Below are 18,603 nucleotides of genomic sequence, written 5' to 3' on the forward strand. Positions count from 1 at the left end.
TTCATCGACACACCGGTCGACAGACCTCGACTGGAGTACAGATCTTTCCGCTTCCGGCGGCTTCCGCGAAGAGGGATCGACAGGGACGAGACTACAGACAGGTAGTTGTGGATCCCGTGGGCTTCTCTTCCCACAGCCCAAAGACCCACCGGCTGGCGAGCCTGACCGGGCAAATCTCCTCTAAAAGGTCCGAGCAGCACCCTAGCTCGGGAGGGAGGAGAGAGATATAGAGTAGAGGTAAAAATGGAACAAGGTACGAGAGAGTAGCAAACCCACCAGAGACTTTGGCGTTGGGGAACAGGAAGAAGGGGTGCCAGGCCAGCTCGAAGACGGCGTCCGGGTGTCTGATGGAGTACTGCTCGATGGCGAGATCCAGGTACTTGTTGCCGATGTAGCACCAGGGACACCCGGTGTCCGAGTAGATGTCTACCCGAATCCGTGCCATCTCTTTTCTTTTTCTCCTTCTTCTTTTAGTGTCTCTCAAGGGGAGATATGTTGCTAACCGCACTCCGGGATGGTCCTGCCGAGGAGGGAGGTGCACAAGACGAACAGGGTATTATGCGAGCGGGCGAGGATATGAAGTGTCAAAACAGAGAAGATGGAGCAAAGTAATGCAGTAAGAGCAGGTAAGACAAGAAAGATGCCCTTCCCCCGGTCTCTCAAGAGGCGGGCCGTTCGTCGTGGTGCGAAGTGATCAGCAGAAGGGATTTGATTTTCTTGATTCGGGATTAAGAAAAACAAGCCAGCTTCTAACCTCCAACTTACATGGCTGGGCAAGTCCAGCCAGGATTTTCTGCGAGACCGGTAGGTCGACGGTGTATATAACCTGTCTTCGCTCCGCGGACACCTAGACTTCCCCCGCGAAGACCCCAGAAGGAAGGGAAAAAAATGAAGAAAAAAGGCCCATGTCCACAGCGAGAGACGGAAGGAAAAGCACCCAATCGAAGAAACATGTCACGGGGGGACCAAAAGAACCTAGCTGCACGATGCGGCAAACCCGCATCCGGGGCCCCTGTGTTTGTGGTGTTTTGTTGCTGGGTTGAATAGTAATCAGAAAAAAAAACTAAAAAAACCCCTCCCGTCTGTTGGTCCGTCTTGGGGCCGGCCTTTTTTTTCTTCTTGAGTTGACACCACTTCAGCCTGCAGTACCCAGAACAGTCAGCCGTGCCTGGAATTGCTGTGCTACCAGCAAGCCCAGGGGGTCCAGGCCCACCACCGTCGGCCAAAGAGCCCCAAGTCCCGAGGCCGTCGCACAGTATAAACCCCGTCGTGGTTGCACAGTAGTAGCGAATAGTGTGGGAGCTCGTGCACTCGTTGCTTTTCCACCTCGCTCTTCTTGACAGCATATAGCAAGTGTGTAGGGAGGTAGGCAGTCAGTGCGGCAGCAAGTAGCCGAGGCTGATCTAGCGGAGCCAGCTCACGAGTCCAACGTCCGCCTCGTTCCCTCAGGTCATAAAGCGCGCGCCACCAACAAGCCCGGGCTTATGGGGCTGCCACGAGCGGCGGCTGCAAGCACGCCCAGCCAGTCAGGTTCTCGAGCCGGGGAGATTCCTGGCCAACCAGAGTGAGGACCGCCAAATCTGATGAGAAATCAAGAACCTGCTATTATGATTCTCAAAAATGTGCCTGGGCTAGCTTTGCTGCTATAGTCTACGTACCGTCCCTTCCCTGTGCATTCCCTGTCGAAACCCGGGCAAAACGCAAACCAAAAAGGGAACTAAAGGAAACAAAAGAAAACAGAGAATAGAAAAGCGCGGGCTTGGGGGATTAGAAAAGGGCGAGGCCCCAGAGCACCGCAGCCGTAACTCATGCTATTCGATTACATTGTAAGTTGAACACCATCCTTTTGTGATCCACTCTTAGGAAACTCCCATGACCATGATCCTTCTAAAGCCCAAATGACAAAAGAGATGTGATTTTTTTTTCGTACGGTGGAGGGGGAAGGTTCCGGTGGCGAAACCAAGTAAACGGAACAAAGTGCGAGGAAAATAGCGACATTTCGTATTAGTGATCACAAATTCCTTCTTGGCTTTTGTTTGGAGTTGCCGCATCAGCGCTCCCCCAACCAAGAGACAGAATCCTTGAAACTGAGGGGGAAAAAGGGACAGCAAGCCCGGGGTATGATGGGAGAGAAAGCGGAGAAAAAAGACGGGAGGGGCGACAAAAAAAGGATGTGCCAAAAGAAAATGCAGCGACATGTCACTGAGCAGACGCCCAGAGTTCGGCGGACCGGCTCTTAGGGTAGTCGTTATTCTGCCCAGGCTCGGCGCTTCCAGACCTGACGCCGGCAATCGCACTGCTATAAAAGAGCGGACCCATTCCAGCGCTGGATGGGTATGCCTCCGGGTCCGGATACACAAATCCGCTGGTGCTGTGCGAAGGCGACGGCGCGTGCGAAGGGGACTGCCAGCCAACGCTCCCCAGGTGCGGGCTGCCGCTCGCGCTGCCGGGCCCTGGGCGAGTCTCGATGTTGGGCTCAAGGACCTGCGGCGGTCCGTATCCAGTAGGGTGCGATGTCGGGCGGTTGTTGGTGTATCCCGACGAGGTCGTCGATGTGGGGCTGCCCGCATGCACATCGCCGCGCAGATGGCTGGGCAGGGAGTTGTTAACGTATTGCGACTGGATGCTGCCGATGCCTGCCAGCTCGTTCGACGGCGACATCGAGTTGGTCCGGTGGGCGGGCGAAGGAGTCGACATGGGCGACGCGTGGTTAGAGCCTGACCCAGCGTCTCCCTCGGAGCGGGTCACATGGGTGGGCGTCATCCTCGCCGTTCCCGTCGGGCCCCTGGCCAGTGCCTCGCGTGTCGCAGCTGCGGCTTCCTCGATCGTTCCCGTATGGTGGTTTTGATGCCTCGTAAGCGTGGTACGGCGCGTGAAGGTCTTCTGGCAGTCGGCGTAAGGGCACTTGTACGGCCGCTTGCCCGAGTGGATTCGACGGTGCCTTGCCAAGGAGCTCGAATCACTAAAGGGCTGTTGTAGATATTTGATGTAAGCAGTCTAGACAGAAAATGGACAACCACATTGGTTCTCTTCCATCACTAACCTTGCCGCATCGCTCGCACTGGTGGGGCTTCTCCCCGGTATGGACGCGCTGGTGCACCGTCAAGGCAGATCGCTGGATGAACTTCTTGTTGCAGCCTGGGAAATCACAGATGTGAGGACGAACCCCGCTGTGGATGCGCTCTGTGACATCCGCGTCAGTTCAAGTCCTCTCAAGGCTCGCTTTCTCAAGGAAGCGAGTTATAAAGGGAGCAGAAGGAAACTAACCGTGCCGTGCCAGGTCGCTCCGCCGAGCAAAACCTTTACCGCAAGTGCTGCAGGGGTAGGCCTTGGGTGGAGGCTGCGGTGCTTCCTGGGTTCCGTACATAGCTCCTGCTGCTGGAGGGGCGGGGGCGAGAACGGGCTGGATCGACGGCAGTGGTAGAGAGCTCATGGGAAGACTGGTGGGCGGCCTGTTCATGTCGGACATGTGTAATGGAGCATGCATCGCGGCGGGCGAGCCGTACGGGCGGGGCTGGTCCATTCCGTTCAGAGGCGGTACTGAGTAGCGAGAGTGTTCTGAGCCATGGGGGGAGTCGGCACGATCCATAGGTAGCGGGGCGAGTTGGTGGTGGTAGTGCTGTTGCAGAGGCTGCAGCCCATGAGTTTCTTGCTTAACGGCCTCAAGGGACATATGGCTCTGCAGCGGGGCCGAGCCCACGCCAGACACTGAGACGGCGGGAGACACGGCGGGCCTTGGGTCCGACATAGTGCAGAACCTGACCGTCCGGGAGCAACTGCGGGAGGGACGAGCCTCAGTATCAGCTCAGCCGGCAGAGGGACACTCGGCGATCAAGGCGCCGATGCACGCTTTGACCAGCAGTTCGCCTCCACTGTGGAGAGCGGCAAACTGAGGGGAAGTCGTCGCACTTTACTTTTTTGCTTGTTGCTGTGGGTGGGAGCGTATGGTCGGCAATTCAGCGAGAGCTGCGCATCCGAAAACTCAAAGCTGTGACATGTCAGTGCATCGGGTCAGGAAACAAGGGAACGGCCCTCGAGGCGCTGGGGGATGACAGCGTTGGGCGGCTTGGATGATCGTGTTGAGGTTGTTGACTATGGTTGGCGGGGCCACCGGGAGGGACGGGATGGAGGATGCGTCATACAGCGAGTCCGGAGCCGTGAAGTCGTAGAGTTCGAAACCCTTGATGACACGGCCACGTCCAGGGATTGGGGTTGAGGGCAGCGGTGTGATGGGAGTTGCTCCAGCCACGCGTGAGCGCCTTAACTTACACTACGAGGCCAGCACTGGCGGTCAGGTGACGGAAAAGCTACACAAAAAATGCGCAGCAGGCAGCAGCAGATTTGCTTGCTCGTTTGTGGAAGCTGCGATCGTCTCGCGAAGATGCCTTTGCCGGTTCGAGGGTCAGGGAGCTTTGACCACGCGCGCGCCGGGTCTTCAGGTTGGGCCCACACGACGTCGACACCTTGAGGACCAGCTCCGAATCAGGGATTGGCGATTTCGAGGCGACCACTCGAGCTAGAGCTGCAGGATGGAAAGTTTGCAACAAATATCTAGCTCACAGCAAACGTTGCGTGCGGCAGCTTGTCGTCCTCCCGCGTTTCGCAGCCGTCGCGAATTTTTAAACCCCGTCGCGCTTTCCCTGCCGTGACCTAGGAGTCTAGACGAGCTTGCTCTCGCCTCTTGCGTGGCGGGAAGACCTCCAAATTACGAACCGAGACACGCGATTTCGTCAGGCAATTGCGTCGGCGAGTGGGGTGTCGGAGAGGCGGATTTCGATGCTGGTGTGTGGTGTATCGCTCTGTGTGCGTCGGGCGAGCGTATTAGCCTTGGGAGTGCCTAGGAAGCTTGGTTGAAAAGAAAGCCGAATCGCGGTCTTCTCAAGAAGAGAAGCGTGTGGATGCGCGCCCTGCCAGCCCAGTGATCAATCGAGACGTGTGCGACAAAAGCCCCCAGGCCCGCCACATTAGGGCAGCAAGGGATGACTACGCCTCGAGCACAGGCGCCGACGATGGCGGTGGATGCACGAGAGAGACTTGAGGACTCGACATGTGTCCAGAAAGGGCGTCCGTTGACACAGATGGCAACGGATGGCGCCACTGGGAAAGCTTGGGTAACGCAAGAAAAGCACCCAAGACGTAGGTCGATAGACAAACGCGTTGCGGGCGCTGCGAGCAAGAGCCACAGGCAAAAAAAAAAAAAAACACACGTACCTCCTGAAGATCCGAGTAGCGCGGGTTCGTGATGTCGTCTGGCGGCTGTCCTCACGTTGGCTGGAAGCTCTATCGGCGGAGGTTCAGTGTTCAGAGGTCCGGGGGGGAGGGTTAGAGGCGACGGCCATGGAAGGGGAAGCGCGGATGGGTATATGGGGGGGGATACGGTAAGGGTCAATCGACGTGTGACGGAGTTTTCGGAGAGGACCACGCAAGAAGAAAAAAACGAATGAAGTGGCACTCAGGGAGAGAAAAAGAAAAAAATGCAATAAAATGGTGAAAACCCACATTCAATAGCTACGGCAAAACAGATGCCAAGGTATTGCGCTAATCCTAATGGGGTGCTAGAGTGGAACAGTGCTCCCCTCCGGGGCCGCTCGCCTGGGTGTGCCGGGGTGGCTCAGGTACTTCGGGACTTCACCTGGCAAAGCCGCTGGCAATGCAACATTTCAGGGTACCCGTGCTTATTTCACATCCACATCGAGGTACCAGGGCGCCAGGAGCGCAGGCAGGAGCCACCGACGCGGCACGGACGGTTGCAGGGAGCACCAGACCCGACCTTCCTTTCGAAAACGAATCGAAGGCAGGGGCCGCACGTGTGGGGCGCTGCAGTGGCCAGGGCCCGTGGACGGGCTGGGCGGGCTTTTGGGATCACCAGACGGTGCAAGCTGCGTCGCCTCGATCGTCTGGGCGTGAGAAGGCCCAAGGGAAGTGAAGAAGCAAAGAGAAAAATCACATCGAGGGTGCTGTCCTCCATCGCATCCCTCCCTGATAGCATGTCGCGCTATAAGTGCAACTGACTGGCGACGCTTTAACTATTAATAACAGATTTTTTTCCCCTTCGTCCCAGCTCAGTGGCAACCTTTCAGCCTGCCCGGGGTGGGCTCATGCTGTGGCTTTCTCGCGCTGGGCACCAAACGCCCCTTGTGGGCGAGTCAACGCTATAATCGGCATCATCCCGCTTTCGGTGATCTGCCCTGGTTGGGAAATCGCTGGGCTGGAATTCAATTGGGACGTGCCGTCCATCACAGCCGGTGTGTTTACGACAACGCTGGGCATGGCTCTCGGTTTGGCTTGGACGGTCCTGGAATAGAGTCATCACATGGAGCAGCGCAGCTGATCTCTGATCTGCCCAGCCACAGCGCCAGCTCTGTCGGTCCTTGCTTTTCTTCTGCGTTTATATGATTGTTTTGATTTGATTTTTCCGCACACCCTGACCAGCCACCCAGCATCGTCTTGTCCTTTCTTTCCCCAAGGCAACCGTCAACCTCTGCTTCCCGGCCGGTCCTCAGGATGGACGGGTTCCCAGGGGCGTGCAGCCGTCCACCTTCGTCCACACAATGGATGGTCGATATGGGGCGGATTGAAACGGCAAGTGAACTTCAGTTGACATTGCCCTCACAAACACATGGAAGAGGCAGAGCGGAGGAGTTAGTATCCAACACAGGTACTCTGTGCCATGCCGTGTGTTTTCCCTCTTTGTGGATCAGCAATGCAGCCAATTCGGTTGGCCGGATATCCGTGTCTGCTATGCTTACACAATCCCCCTTTCTTACCTGCCTTTTGACAATTGGATGTGGTTTTGTCTCGGAAGAGAAATTGCGGTTGCGTAACCTTGTCATGACCCTCCCCCCTCCACCAGCCCCCCCGACCACTCGCAGATCTTCGAACCATCAAATCTTTCCAGAAGGACGCTCGGGCGCATTATGAGTGGGCTCTCGAGCAGGGGCCAGAGATTGAACCTGCGTCGACACGTCCCCCTTTCGGCCAGTCAAAACCCACGAGTGATGTCAGCCTCATCTGCGCGCCCTGTCCTGGGCGGGATGCTTTCTGTTCAAGCCCTCCTGCGTGCGCGCGTGTGCAAGGAGGTGCATCGTTGCCAACCCCGGTATCGAGGCAGGCATGCGCCATGCGTGCCACGCCTCAACGGCCGCGCCGGCGGACTCCAAGCGAACCCAAACCTATCTAGTATACTCGCCCAGGTGCCTAGGTAGATACCCCGTATACGACAGCACGTGTTATGCAGAAAGAGCCCAGCTCTGGCCTTTCTCCCTTGCTGCGCCCGTACAGAAACAGACCATGAGAGGGGACGCTGAGGTGATATCGTCTGCATGTTCGTCACCGCCGCCTTCGCCTTGGCCCTGTCTTGGGACGGACAGGGCGTAGCTTGCCGCGGCAATCTCGAGATGGTGGGTGCGCCCCCATGAAACATGTCAGATACAAATGCCCATACCAACACAGCCCGAGATGCGGCGACCTGCTCATGATGCAGAACAACCGCCGCCGTTGCCGTTGAAGGACAAAAAAAAAAAAAGCGCAAGGTCTTGTCGTTATAGACCACATCAGCTGGAGAGACTCCCCACTTGGGAAACCAACGGGGCACGCCGCCTCGAATCGAACCCACCGCGGCCATGCGGGTGGGATTGTTTGAGTGGATAAAAGGCTTCCCCAGCAAGGAGGGAGAGAGGGATGCCTAGGAAGGGAAGAGCGGACGGAGTCGTGTAGGCTGCCCCCTGGGAAGCGTCCCACGGGCACGCCGCGTTCAGATCAGCATGCGGTGCGGGTCGCTGCCGCGACCAAGCTGGCCCACCTTCCATATCCCAGCCGCCTCTGGGTGATGTTCCAACTAGAGGAAGAAGTTCGTGGTCACGCAGGCAGCGCAGGCAGGGCGTCTCTCAGTCATGCAGTCCCTGGGGGAGCTAACCCAAATCGAGAGGATGCGCCCGCCAGCAATGGACTCCCCTTTCGTCATTTCCGGCATCCTTCTCATCTAGCCGGCCTGCTCGATCTCTGGGAAGAGCCAAATTTGCCCCAAGGCTTGGTGCCTTTTTTTTTCTCTGGCGTCATGATCTGCCCCGGCTGTGGCTGGCCTGCCACCTGGCTGGTCGCGCCTGCTCCTGGTGTGGTTGGGTGACTATCTGGTTGGAGGGGTGTCTGGGTGAAGTCAGGGGCTGCAAACGAAATTACCAGGCGTTTTGTGCATTTTGGAAGAGCATGCACTAGGCTTGCTTCAGACGCAAACCAAAGACAAGCCCAGAGAGGACCTCCAGCTGTCAATGGGGGAACGAGCCTCAGATCGTAGGTACGGGCGCCGGTGGGGATCTGGACGTGCCTCGCGATCGTGATAGGCGGCCTGGGAGGTCGGACGGGAGTGCTAGAACCAATCCCGTCTAGCGGGCTGCACCTATCACCGAGGTGCAACGAAAGGCGATGGGGCCCCAATTTTTTTTAGAAACCTTCCAGAAGACTTTGAGAAGGTGCGGGAACAAAAGGGGGGGCGCAGCGCTCTTTCCGTCTTGCACCCTTGCAGCCTTGCAAACAACCTGGTCTTGGTCTTGGTGCGTTGTCCCTCTCCTGAACAAGGGGAGAGGGCAAGCAGGGGCAGTCGGGGCTCGCCAGAGGACCCAAACACGGGCGCGGAGCTGCAGGAACGGAGCCGTGCAAGATTAGTGCATGGAAAAGCCTTGGAACGAGGCCGTCGATGCTCGTTTGTTCCTTCCGTTCGCAAGCAGGCGTGCATGAAGGTGTATGCATCCTGTGCGCTCTTCCCGACCATGCCTGTTTGTTTTTTTTCTTCTCGGCGCCAATGCAATCGGCCCCGAAGCTGGTTAGGGTGGCCTTTGGTCTAACATCTCGTCTCGCGGTCCAAACCAAAGCCACGTTACTTTCCTAACACCTTCCTGGGCAGGTAATCTTTGCCGCTCTGCATGGAATACATGTCGTGCTACGGCGCCCAGGGTAGTCAGCGTGGCCCTCCTCCGCAAACACGCTCCGTTTGTAGCACTGCCTGGCATTAGCGTCCATGGGCTTCGTTGCCTGGACCATGCCAACATGTATCGTGTCAGTGAATGCGTGAATGGATTCTCGTGGAATCGTGTCCACTCACACACACACACGCACGCGTCACACCCTTGTCAGAAATAGAAGCTTCCAAATGTTCGGCGCATAATTCAGGAGGGGCCAATACGACGGGAGATCTCTTTGCGGAGAGACCTCCGTGATCCTCGCCTTGTTTCCTGATCCGTGCGCGTTTTCAATTCCTTCGGCCTCGTTTGTCCGTTCTTTTTGTATTGTGATGAGTTGAATCCTTTTGTCCCAGCGGGGCCATGTTATTTCGTTGGGTTGCGCCTGCCATCCTTCCGTGGTCTATTTTCCCTTTTTACTGAGTGCGATATTGGAGGAGAGGGCAGCGTAGCATCCACCAAGCAGAGTACATCCATTTGCGGCATGCAATACCGCATTCTTCCTCCCAGCGCCAGCTTTCCCACACGGTATGCTACACTGCACCATGCTCCAAAGTGCCCAAGGGTTGCCCGTCCAGGGACGTGGTGGGGACGACCTTGGTTTGGAGCTTAGGCCCAAACGTTTGGCCACAGACAGGCGGCCAAACATTTGCTCGCAAACCGTCGAGCGTTTCAACAAGTTCATGGCCGCCGCCACAGGCCAAGGCGAAAAACATGACGGCTGATGGAGGGCACGGACGGCCGAGAATCCTTCCTCCTTCCCCACGAGCCGCCGCCAGGCGTAGATTGTCAGGCTTGAGTGCAAGGAGCACCCGCCCACGACGCCGTCCATGCTGGAGGAGCCGCCAATCAGGGATGTCCTAGTGTAAACTCGTGGCCGCAGAACGGCATGCCGCACTGCCGCCACTCGCTTCTTCCTCCCAACCTGGGCGAGCCTGCCACTTGGGGCGCGTGTTTTGATCAAGAGCTCTCTGGCTGTGATCGGTGCGAGCATTGGTCACCTGCCGAGACCGTGAGCACTGCGCGCGCGTGCGCCAGATTCTCACCATGATGGTTGGCCGCCCAGAGAAGGAGAACAGCCCGGGTGGGTGGAATTTGCCGACAAACGGCCAGGTGTCAGAGCGGGAAGGCCCAATGGCACAACAAATTACGCGCATGTTCGCGGTGCCCCCCGCGACTACAGAGAAAGAGCTATGGCCAGACAACGCACCATCTTCCAAAAAGCTGTCCCCCTTTGGAGCACGGTCGGCCGTTCCGCGGGCTAAAAGGACGAATCACCAGTTCCTGCTACGCCTATCAGTATTATAGGTGCACCTGGGAATTTTAAGTGACCGACAGGCACACCCTTGGTGCTCGCTTCTGGGCGAACTCGGCGCCCGGGCGCATCAGCTCGCTGAAGGAGGCCCAGGTTGTAATCTGCCGGCGCAGGCTAGGGAGGGATTGCTGCCCGACAGCTATTTTTTTTCCCCCTCTGATCCCAATTTGTCACGCCAGCAGATATTTCCCCATCCCGGGCCAGCCTGCTCACTGAGAGCGAACCTGGCTTGAGGGTCCTTTTTTTTTTTCTCTCTTTCTTTATCTTTGCTGGCACAGAGACTTGGTCGCAAGAGTCAAGGCTGGAAGGCGTCTGCTCCACTGCACCGCCACCGCGGATCAGCTTCCGGTGGCAGCACGGTGGAGCGAAAGGTGGTTCAAAGTGGTTTGGGCGCCCCCAACCTGGGATGGAAATGATATTTGTTTCGATATGCACGGAGCAACTCACTGAACGAAGGAAAAGGAAGGACGCACCGAATTGGGTGAGACCCGCCGTCGGATTCTCTCTCCGGCACTCAGGGCAATGGGGCGGTCAGGCAAAGCCACACATGCGCTCAGGGCCCGAGAGGAGCTTGCAATCCGGAGCACAAGGGCCAATATGTCCGCGCATGGACGCCCACAAGTCTAGTCGAAACGTGTCTCACGGTGTCCCTCGTATGTATGTGCATGGTGCTATATATAAAATATGCGCATATCTCGAGTCTGCTTATACGTCCTCGCCCATGTTTGCCAAAACAGAGCATATCACTTGACCCTCGTCATGATGGGAATGGGATGGCCTGAGCTTTCCCCCGCATGAAGACACACGATCCACAGACGCCTCCGTGTCGGTGAACTGCAAGTCAGGTGAGCGCTCCTCCTTATTGCCCGAGGCGAGGGAGGGGCTCCCGACGACCCGACGTCAGGGGATCCCTGGCGGGTGCTCGGGTGTCCAAGTGCGCGGGACCAGGCCACATATCGGCACGGCCGGCAGTTGAATAGGAATAGATTTCAATCAAGTCTGAGCCTGGAGGCGAAGAAACACCTCTTGTCGAGGCCTCCCATCCCAACGCGGGTGGGCCGATTCTACAGACGACGGTGCGCGTGTGAAGGGAATCAAGAAACAATCACAGTAAGGCCTTCGTCCTCCGTGTGGGCCCCGCAAAGCTAGACCTTGTAGAAGCAGAAACCGACGTAGAAGTTGGCAGCCTCCAACTCCTCCTCGGTGACAAGCAGCTCGCCGTTTTGCCTGCTCCTCACTCCCATCCGCTCGCTGAGCGGCCCCAGGGTGCGATCGTCCTTCTCGGCCTCCCATATGTCCCGGAAACACTTGTGATACTGCAGCTCTAGGTTGTAGTCCTCGGCTAGGGCACGGAACGCCTCCCAGGGAACCACGTACTCGGGCACCTCCTCGACGGCCTCGTGCAGGAAGAAGTTGTATTTCCACCCAAAGGGCGGTCGGAAGATGCCGTCCTCGGGCGTCTTCCCGGGGAACCTAACCCGGTAGATGTCGTTGCCCCACTCGGCGAACCCGGCCGGCTCGCCCTCCTCGAGCTCACCATCCTCGGCCTCGTCGGCCTCGGCGGCGGCTTTGGCCGAATCTTCCTCGCCAGAGGCCTTGGCATCGGCCTTTTTCTTGAGGCGCTCGTTGTGCTCGCACACTTTCTTGGTGATGACGTCTGAGTTGGGAATGCAGCCGAGGAAGCGGCCGCCCTTCTTCAGCGAGCTCGCTACGTTCTTCAACATGTTGCGAGCCTTTTGCTCGTTCTCAAACGCGTAGTGCATGCAGAACATCATGCTGACGATGTCAAAGCCCCGCTCGCGGTTGTGGCCCGATGCATCGTAGCCGACCTGGCGTACGACCTCGATGTCGCCGATGCTCTCGCCAAAACAGTCCTTGACGTGGAACCGAGCGTCAAAGATTCGCGGAGATGGCCTCCTATGTCCACCGCGTCCGCCTCTACCTCCCCGGCCTCCCCGGCTGGACATTTCGTGATACCGGTCCCTGGCCTGCTCAATACTGACGTCGGCAGGGTCCAGTCCCACGTACAGCTCGACGGGCTGCGGGGCCTGCTGCCACTTCCCCAGGTCGCCGCCCTTTCCGCAGCCGATGTCGAGGACTAGCAGGCTGTTGCCGCCGCCACCGCCGGGCTGGAAGTCCTCGTCGGGGGAGAACTTCTGGATGATGCAGCTCTTGATCCAATTGTTGAAGGAGCGGAGGCCCTTGATGCGGCTGTCGGTCTTACGCCACTCCCGGCCGCGCTCGGGGACGGCATTGTAGTGCGAGCGGACGACGTCGTTGATGCGATTGCGCTGCTCCTCGGCGGCGGCCTGTTCCTGGGCGGCGCGCTCTCGGTCGAGGGCGCGCTGGCGGATCGCCTCGCGCTCGGCATCGGTGATGCGAGCGCGCTGGCCCGGTCGCTTCGGCTTGCGCGCAGCCGATGCATCGCCGGCAGGCGAGTTGGACCGGTGTCGCTTTTTGGCTGGCTCTAGGGATTTGGCATCGTAGGGCACCGGCAGCTCGTCGTTATTCCTGGACGGCGAAGCTGGGCGTTTGCGCTTGCTGGCGCCGTCAAACTCGTTGGAGTCGCGTCGGGAGCGGCCTTCTCCGCCGTCTCCGCCTGCCATTTTCGACAGGTCTAGATTGCTAAGTGAAGAGATCAAGTGGGCAGACGGTGGGTTGGATCTCGTGAGAAGACGGATGGTCGCTGGGACACAAATATGTATTATTTTGAGAGATCGAGGGCGGTTAAATGAGGTAGATTTCTTTCTTTGTCGCTGTTTTCGGTTGTCGCTTTCACGTTTCGCCCTTGCCTGCCCATCGACTGAAGACAGTGAGAGCTCTAACTTGACCCGAAGCAATTAGAGCAGGTCAAAGAGTCAGCTCGATTACATAAGGCACCGAGCTTCTGAATCGCTGGCCGCTGAGTGTTCGTTGGGCGTTGACGCGCGAGCCTTTTGCCGCCTGTTTGCGGTGGGCCCGCCTGGAGGTGCGCCATCGACATGGGCAGGGCCAATCCAAGCTCCAGCCTTCTGCCACCCATTGGACTCCCTCGTTCCGTCACAAGAGGGAGCAGAACCACGACAAACTCACCTCTCGGCCACCACTGTTTCCCTGCGCCCACTCCGACGCAGCAAAGATGGGGTCCGATCCGCAGTACGCAAAATGGCCACTGCTGCCGCTCGCGCAGCATGTCTTCGCCCTCACCAACTCGTACGCTGGCCAGGCCGGCCAGCAGGCCGCGGCCAAGAGCCTCCAGGACGCCATCGCCGAGCACAAGATGGCCCCGCTCTACAGACACCTGGCCCACCCCATCGAGGGCATCCTTAATGTCGCCGGCGAGGGTGGCGCCAGCGGCCCCGGCAAGCCGCTGAGCCGGAAGTCGAGCGGCGTGGGCATGATCTCTACCAGCCGTGCCGCTGCGGGGAGCATGACCCTACCCTGGGACGAGGGTCTCTACCAGAAGCTCAAACAGGACAACGACGCCGAGCTGGAGGGCTTCCAGAAGGAGGAGGACGAGGCCGTCGAGAAGGCCGGCGAGACTGAGATCCAGGCTGCGAGGGGCAAGAGGGCTGATTTCTGGGCCAGGGTTGGTGACAAGGTATGGATGGCGCAGTCTGCCAGTGACTTCCCTTGAAATTATCTATTCCCGAAACACACCGCCGCCATGGATCAACGCTTACACGCAGTTTCAACCCGACTCTAGGAGAAAGCCATCGCCGCTTACGAGCTTGTGTTCGAGAACACCGGAGTTCTGGGCACCAAGATCGACCTTGTGCTGGCCATAATCCGCATGGGGCTCTTCTACGGCGACAAGCAGCTGGTCAAGAAGCAGGTCGAGAGGGCCAAGACGCTGGTCGAGTCGGGCGGCGACTGGGACCGGCGCAACCGGCTCAAGGCCTACGAGGGGCTGCACCTGCTGACCTTGCGCTCGTATAACCTTGGTGCGCCGCTGCTGCTCGATAGTTTGTCGACCTTTACATCATACGAGCTGTGCACCTACAGCAACTTGGTTGTCTACTCGGTTCTTGCCGGCTCCGTCAGCCTTAAGCGCGTTGACTTTAAGTCCAAGGTCGTCGATGCTCCCGAAATCAAGGCCATCCTTGGAGACGGCGAGGATAAGCTGTTGGCACTGACGGGTGCCCTGTCTGCTGGGCCGGGCGCCGATGCCGAGATGGGTGACTCGTCGGCCTTGGCCGAGGGTGCTGCGGCCCCGAGCAAGGCGGCCGTCGTCAACCTGACGACCCTGGGCCAGTCTGGATCTGAGCAGCCCGACGCCGAGACCGCTGTTGACTTCTCGCCGCTGGCCCAGCTCGTCAGCAGCCTGTACACGGGCAACTACAAGATGTTCTTCCAGGCCCTGGCCCTGGTCGAGGAGCAGTTCCTCACCCAGGACCGCTACCTGCACGAGCACAAGAACTGGTTCGTTCGCGAGATGCGCCTGCGGGCCTACCAGCAGCTGCTGCAGAGCTACCGCGTCGTCGGCCTTGAGAGCATGGCCAACGACTTTGGCGTCACTGTTGAGTTCCTGGACCGGTGTGTACTATCTCACTGTTCTCCGCTGGTCTCCCCCCTGTTTTTGTTCTCGTCTCTGACGCTTTCTACCTCTCGCAGCGACCTTGCCAAGTTCATCGCCGCTGGCCGGATCCCGTGCACGATCGACAGGGTGACGGGCAAGGGCATAATCGAAACCAACCGCCCAGACGACAAGAACAAGCAGTACCAGGACGTTGTGCGGCAGGGTGACCAGCTCATCACCAAGCTGCAGAAGTACGGCCAGGCCGTGAGGTTGAGAGGAAGCGAGAGGGCGTGAGGGTTTGCTGGCTAGAACAGGTATCGTGAAGATATATAACTGTCTGTCCACAGACTTGCTCCTTTGATGGCGACTCCATTGGGGGTGTTTGTCGTGATAGGCAACACGAACAAAAAAGGCGTAAAATTTCTCGGATCCTAATCCATCATGCTGGCCAGACAAGTAAACCCGAGGCCACAAGCTTTGAGGAGGGCGATGTGGCATGCTTGGTGTTATCCGTCTTTGTCGTATATCCGGGGTTAAACCCTTGCGGGATGACCTAGCAAACGATACATCGAGCAAGTGGCACAAGTGGATGGCTGAGAGGGTCTAGGTGGACACGAATTTTGTGATAATGCCATGAGGACGTTGCTCACTTTACTAGATTTGGTGAGAAATTACAACTACTGCCTCGGTCCTTGTTTCTCATGATAACCCAAGATTGTATTTTATGTGTACCTATATGAAAAACGCCCAGTGTCCCGACCAAAAACACCCCATCATCCGTCTACTGACCTACTCTCAGCCCCAAAATCAAGCAATGAAACAAAAGGCAGGCACAAAAGACCGGCTCAGCCGCCCAACCATCATCTGTACTTATCCATAAACTCGTTGTGGAACTTGACGATGCCGTCGACCCACTCGGTGCCGGGGGCGAGGAAGGTGGTGCGCAGGTGCAGGGTGTCGGGCTTCTGGCCGAAGCCGGAGCCGGGGACGACGCAGACGCCCGTGGCCTCGAGCAGGCGCATGCAGTAGAACTCGTCCGGGGTGCGGCCCTCCTTCTTGGCCGCCTCGGCCGCCTTTGGGGGGACGTGAATGGTGGGGAAGAGGTACATGCTGCCCTGCGGGGTGCCGCACTCGACGCCCTCCATGCGGGCAAAGGCCTTGTGCAGCGCGTTTGCGCGCTGTCTGAGCCCTTCGAAGATGCCGTCGTACTCGGCCTTGTAGAGCTCGTGGCTTGGCTCCCCCTCCTTGGGCGGGTTGACCATGAGCTCGACCAGGCACTGGCCGATGACGGGGGCGCACAGGGTGATGGAGACGAACTTGTAGATCTCGGCCTGCACCTTGGCATCGAAGCCGACGAGCTCAAAGTAGCCGCCGCGGTGGCCGCACTCGCCCACCATGCCCTTGGACACCGAGTGCAGCGACACCAGCTCGACCGAGTTGTACTTGCCGGGCTCCTCCTTCTGCAGCTGCCGCAGAACCCGCTTGAACGAGTGGAACTTGCCCACGAAGACGTTGGTCTGGTAGACCTCGTCCGCCATGATGACCAGCCTCTCGGCGGCGGCGAACTGGATCACGCCGCGCACGTCCTCCTCGGACAGCGAGGCGCCCGTGGGGTTGCCGGGGTTGATGATGACGATGGCGCGCACGTCGACGCCCTTGGCCTTGGCCTCGTCGTGGGCCGCCTTGACGGTGCTGATGGTGGTGCCCCACTCCTTGGACTCGTCCAGGTAGTAGGGCACGCACTTGGCGTTGAGAACCGACAGCGAGGCCGTGTAGAGGGGGTACTGCGGGATGGGCACGAGGATGCCAGTGTTCTCGTTCTCGGTGAGGATGTGCAGGAGTGTGTTCACGCCCGAAGAAGCGCCAGCCGAGAGGTAGATGTCTGCCTCGTTGGCCGGGAAGCCATCACGCCCTGAGTTCCGCGTGTCAACGGCCTGCCTGTCGTGCGGCAGAGGGAGAAAGAAGAAGATGGAGAGCAAGACCTCGTCTCAAGACTTACTCTCAAGGAAGTCGGCAATGCTCTGGCGGATGGCCGGGACGCCGTTGCTGGCGCTGTAGGCGCCGACGGAGCCAACCTTGCTCAGCAGCCATTTGGCACGGGCGACGACATCGGACTTGTAGCCCAGGCTGTTGATGAGCACGTCCTCGTGGTCGAGCAGGGCCGGGTTCTCCAGCAGGCTCAGGACCTGGCGGAAGAAGGTGATGGGCTTCTGGTCCAGCTGCTGGGGGTTGCCGATGTTGGCCGAGATGACCTCCTTGAAGGGCAGGCCGTTCTCGCCCTTGGCGATTTTGGCGCGGTACTCCTCGCTCTTGACGGCGAGCTCGCCCCTCACGGCGTATTTGGCGTCCTTGATGTGGGGGTTGATGTTGTCATAATTTAGCCTGCGGGTCGAAGTGGACGACATTGTTCTGGACGGGGGGCTTGTCCCAAGCTGCTGGCGTCGATATCCAAAGCGCACGGGAGTTTGAGCCTGGCAGAGGGAAGCAAAGTTGCGGCGTTGGTTTGGTGGGGTGGCCGCTGTGACGGCAGTGATGGCGGGTGGTGGGGTACAGGGCGAAGCTGCTGCCAAATATGTTTCTTGTTTAGAAGACTGGAACCCGTATTATGGAACTCGTGTTGGACGATGGCACGTCACACCTTGTGTTATCTAGAAAGAAAGAGGAGTGATGGGGCAGAAGAAGGCGATATAGCAAGGCAAAAAAGTGGTCCAACGAAAGCTTTTTCTAACAGAACCACTGATGAGGCAATTACTACCATGGGTGGCATTTGTGTTAAGCCCTCGAGCTTCTCCGGGGCGCCACCAGCCAACTGGAGCGGTGAAAAAAATTAACAGAAAGGAACCCCGAGACAGTCCGTGAATCGTAGCCAACGGTTCACCCCTGGGCACCCGGTGGGAGGGTCCATAGGGGTCCATAGGGGTCCAATGACTATGCAGAAGAAGCGAAGGAAAACAAACAAGACATATCGGCTCGACACGGGACGGCACACGTAGGAAGGCAGGCAGGCTACAGACAGCCGGGGGCGGTGGTGCAGGACAGGCAGGCAAATGGACGACGGAGGAGAAACGGAAATCGGCACATGTATACTTGCCAATCGTCCAATCCTAGTTAGGGAACGCTTGACAGGCGATGTGGTCATCACATCGTGTTTCCTGACGGATGTGGTCAGGCAAGCAAACTTCGCCTGCAGTTCATCATCCCCCTCTGGGCAGTCTGGGGAAAGGAGACCATGAGGCAACGCAACCTGGGGACCGTCCAGCTGTTGACTCAGACAGAGACAAGTTGGGCTAATCCGAGCGAAGGGGCCAGCCAGCATGTGCTGCTATCCGTCTCTGGTGATTGTGGTATAGTAGAATGGTAATGCCAAAAGAAAATGATGTGTTCATTACGAAACTGCCTAGCGGTGGGCATCCGGCAGGTCTCTATCTGAACCCCCCGTGGATGACGGCCGAAACCGGGAGCGATGGAATGACTGATGCAGGCGGGCAAAAGGGGAGAATATGGACGGCGTGGTGTGCGTGCATTTGTGGAGTGACATTCGTCCAGGGGATGGATGGTGGCCGCCACACAAGCTCTTGGACTTTCCCAATGTGATGCCGTGCGCCGGCCATAGGGAATGAATGGGGTTTGTAAAAATTCAGGTGCGGGTTGCAGGTGCTTGCTTGGGTTGGTGTTTGAGTCGGGCCAAAGGACGACGACGGGAACTAATGATTGATTGTTTACCTAAACTGCCATGGTGCAGAGAAAACACTGTGCATGTTCCAGCCCACCACCGAGCTTGGCCCAAGCCGGCGCGGGGGCTTCTTGCGACGGCCGCCATTGTGGTTCGCTGCTGG

At 58.3% G+C, this 18,603-nt stretch overlaps 5 protein-coding genes across 5 annotated transcripts in view; 1 reads left to right on the forward strand and 4 right to left on the reverse strand.

The window, feature by feature from the left end:
• GGTG_00869 (thioredoxin) overlaps positions 1 to 1,154 on the reverse strand; it is a 2,512-nt gene extending 1,358 nt beyond the window's left edge. The window contains exon 1 of the mRNA XM_009218621.1: positions 277 to 1,154. Coding sequence (XP_009216885.1) covers positions 277 to 445 — 169 coding nt within the window. The 5' untranslated portion in view covers positions 446 to 1,154. The remainder of the gene's footprint in view (positions 1 to 276) is intronic.
• Positions 1,155 to 1,579: 425 nt separating this feature from the next.
• On the reverse strand, positions 1,580 to 5,475 carry GGTG_00870 (zinc finger protein 58). Its single transcript, XM_009218622.1, has 5 exons — positions 5,212 to 5,475; positions 4,270 to 4,799; positions 3,268 to 3,988; positions 3,044 to 3,183; positions 1,580 to 2,970 (listed from the first exon to the last, which is right to left on the reverse strand). The coding sequence occupies exons 3-5, from the start codon at positions 3,746 to 3,748 to the stop codon at positions 2,200 to 2,202; spliced, it is 1,392 nt and encodes a 463-aa protein (XP_009216886.1). The 5' UTR covers positions 3,749 to 3,988; positions 4,270 to 4,799; positions 5,212 to 5,475; the 3' UTR covers positions 1,580 to 2,199.
• A 5,480-nt stretch (positions 5,476 to 10,955) lies between these two features.
• On the reverse strand, positions 10,956 to 13,095 carry GGTG_00871 (mRNA cap guanine-N7 methyltransferase). The gene has a single exon (XM_009218623.1). It carries the CDS (start codon positions 12,873 to 12,875, stop codon positions 11,415 to 11,417), a length of 1,461 nt encoding a protein of 486 aa, XP_009216887.1. The 5' UTR covers positions 12,876 to 13,095; the 3' UTR covers positions 10,956 to 11,414.
• A 156-nt stretch (positions 13,096 to 13,251) lies between these two features.
• GGTG_00872 (26S proteasome regulatory subunit RPN7) lies at positions 13,252 to 15,637 on the forward strand. Its single transcript, XM_009218624.1, has 3 exons — positions 13,252 to 13,849; positions 13,955 to 14,784; positions 14,863 to 15,637. The coding sequence occupies exons 1-3, from the start codon at positions 13,388 to 13,390 to the stop codon at positions 15,059 to 15,061; spliced, it is 1,491 nt and encodes a 496-aa protein (XP_009216888.1). The 5' UTR covers positions 13,252 to 13,387; the 3' UTR covers positions 15,062 to 15,637.
• GGTG_00873 (hypothetical protein) lies at positions 15,460 to 18,361 on the reverse strand. Its single transcript, XM_009218625.1, has 2 exons — positions 16,767 to 18,361; positions 15,460 to 16,679 (listed from the first exon to the last, which is right to left on the reverse strand). The coding sequence occupies exons 1-2, from the start codon at positions 17,170 to 17,172 to the stop codon at positions 15,628 to 15,630; spliced, it is 1,458 nt and encodes a 485-aa protein (XP_009216889.1). The 5' UTR covers positions 17,173 to 18,361; the 3' UTR covers positions 15,460 to 15,627.
• Between the last annotated feature and the right edge of the window lie 242 nt (positions 18,362 to 18,603).

The sequence above is a fragment of the Gaeumannomyces tritici genome (genome assembly GCF_000145635.1).
Source record: "Gaeumannomyces tritici R3-111a-1 unplaced genomic scaffold supercont2.1, whole genome shotgun sequence".
Lineage (NCBI taxonomy): Eukaryota > Fungi > Ascomycota > Sordariomycetes > Magnaporthales > Magnaporthaceae > Gaeumannomyces > Gaeumannomyces tritici.

Excerpts from the sequence above, each read along its gene's own strand:
- GGTG_00870 (XM_009218622.1), bottom strand. The coding sequence starts at position 3,748 with ATGTCGGACCCAAGGCCCGCCGTGTCTCCCGCCGTCTCAGTGTCTGGC. Across the intron at positions 3,184-3,267 it reads GAGCGACCTGGCACGGCACG|AGCGCATCCACAGCGGGGTT; the intron begins GTTAGTTTCCTT and ends CGGATGTCACAG. Across the intron at positions 2,971-3,043 it reads AGTGCGAGCGATGCGGCAAG|CCCTTTAGTGATTCGAGCTC; the intron begins GTTAGTGATGGA and ends TATCTACAACAG.
- GGTG_00871 (XM_009218623.1), bottom strand. The coding sequence starts at position 12,875 with ATGGCAGGCGGAGACGGCGGAGAAGGCCGCTCCCGACGCGACTCCAAC.
- GGTG_00872 (XM_009218624.1), top strand. The coding sequence starts at position 13,388 with ATGGGGTCCGATCCGCAGTACGCAAAATGGCCACTGCTGCCGCTCGCG. Across the intron at positions 13,850-13,954 it reads GGGCCAGGGTTGGTGACAAG|GAGAAAGCCATCGCCGCTTA; the intron begins GTATGGATGGCG and ends ACCCGACTCTAG. Across the intron at positions 14,785-14,862 it reads ACTGTTGAGTTCCTGGACCG|CGACCTTGCCAAGTTCATCG; the intron begins GTGTGTACTATC and ends TACCTCTCGCAG.
- GGTG_00873 (XM_009218625.1), bottom strand. The coding sequence starts at position 17,172 with ATGTCGTCCACTTCGACCCGCAGGCTAAATTATGACAACATCAACCCC. Across the intron at positions 16,680-16,766 it reads CATTGCCGACTTCCTTGAGA|GGCGTGATGGCTTCCCGGCC; the intron begins GTAAGTCTTGAG and ends CGCGGAACTCAG.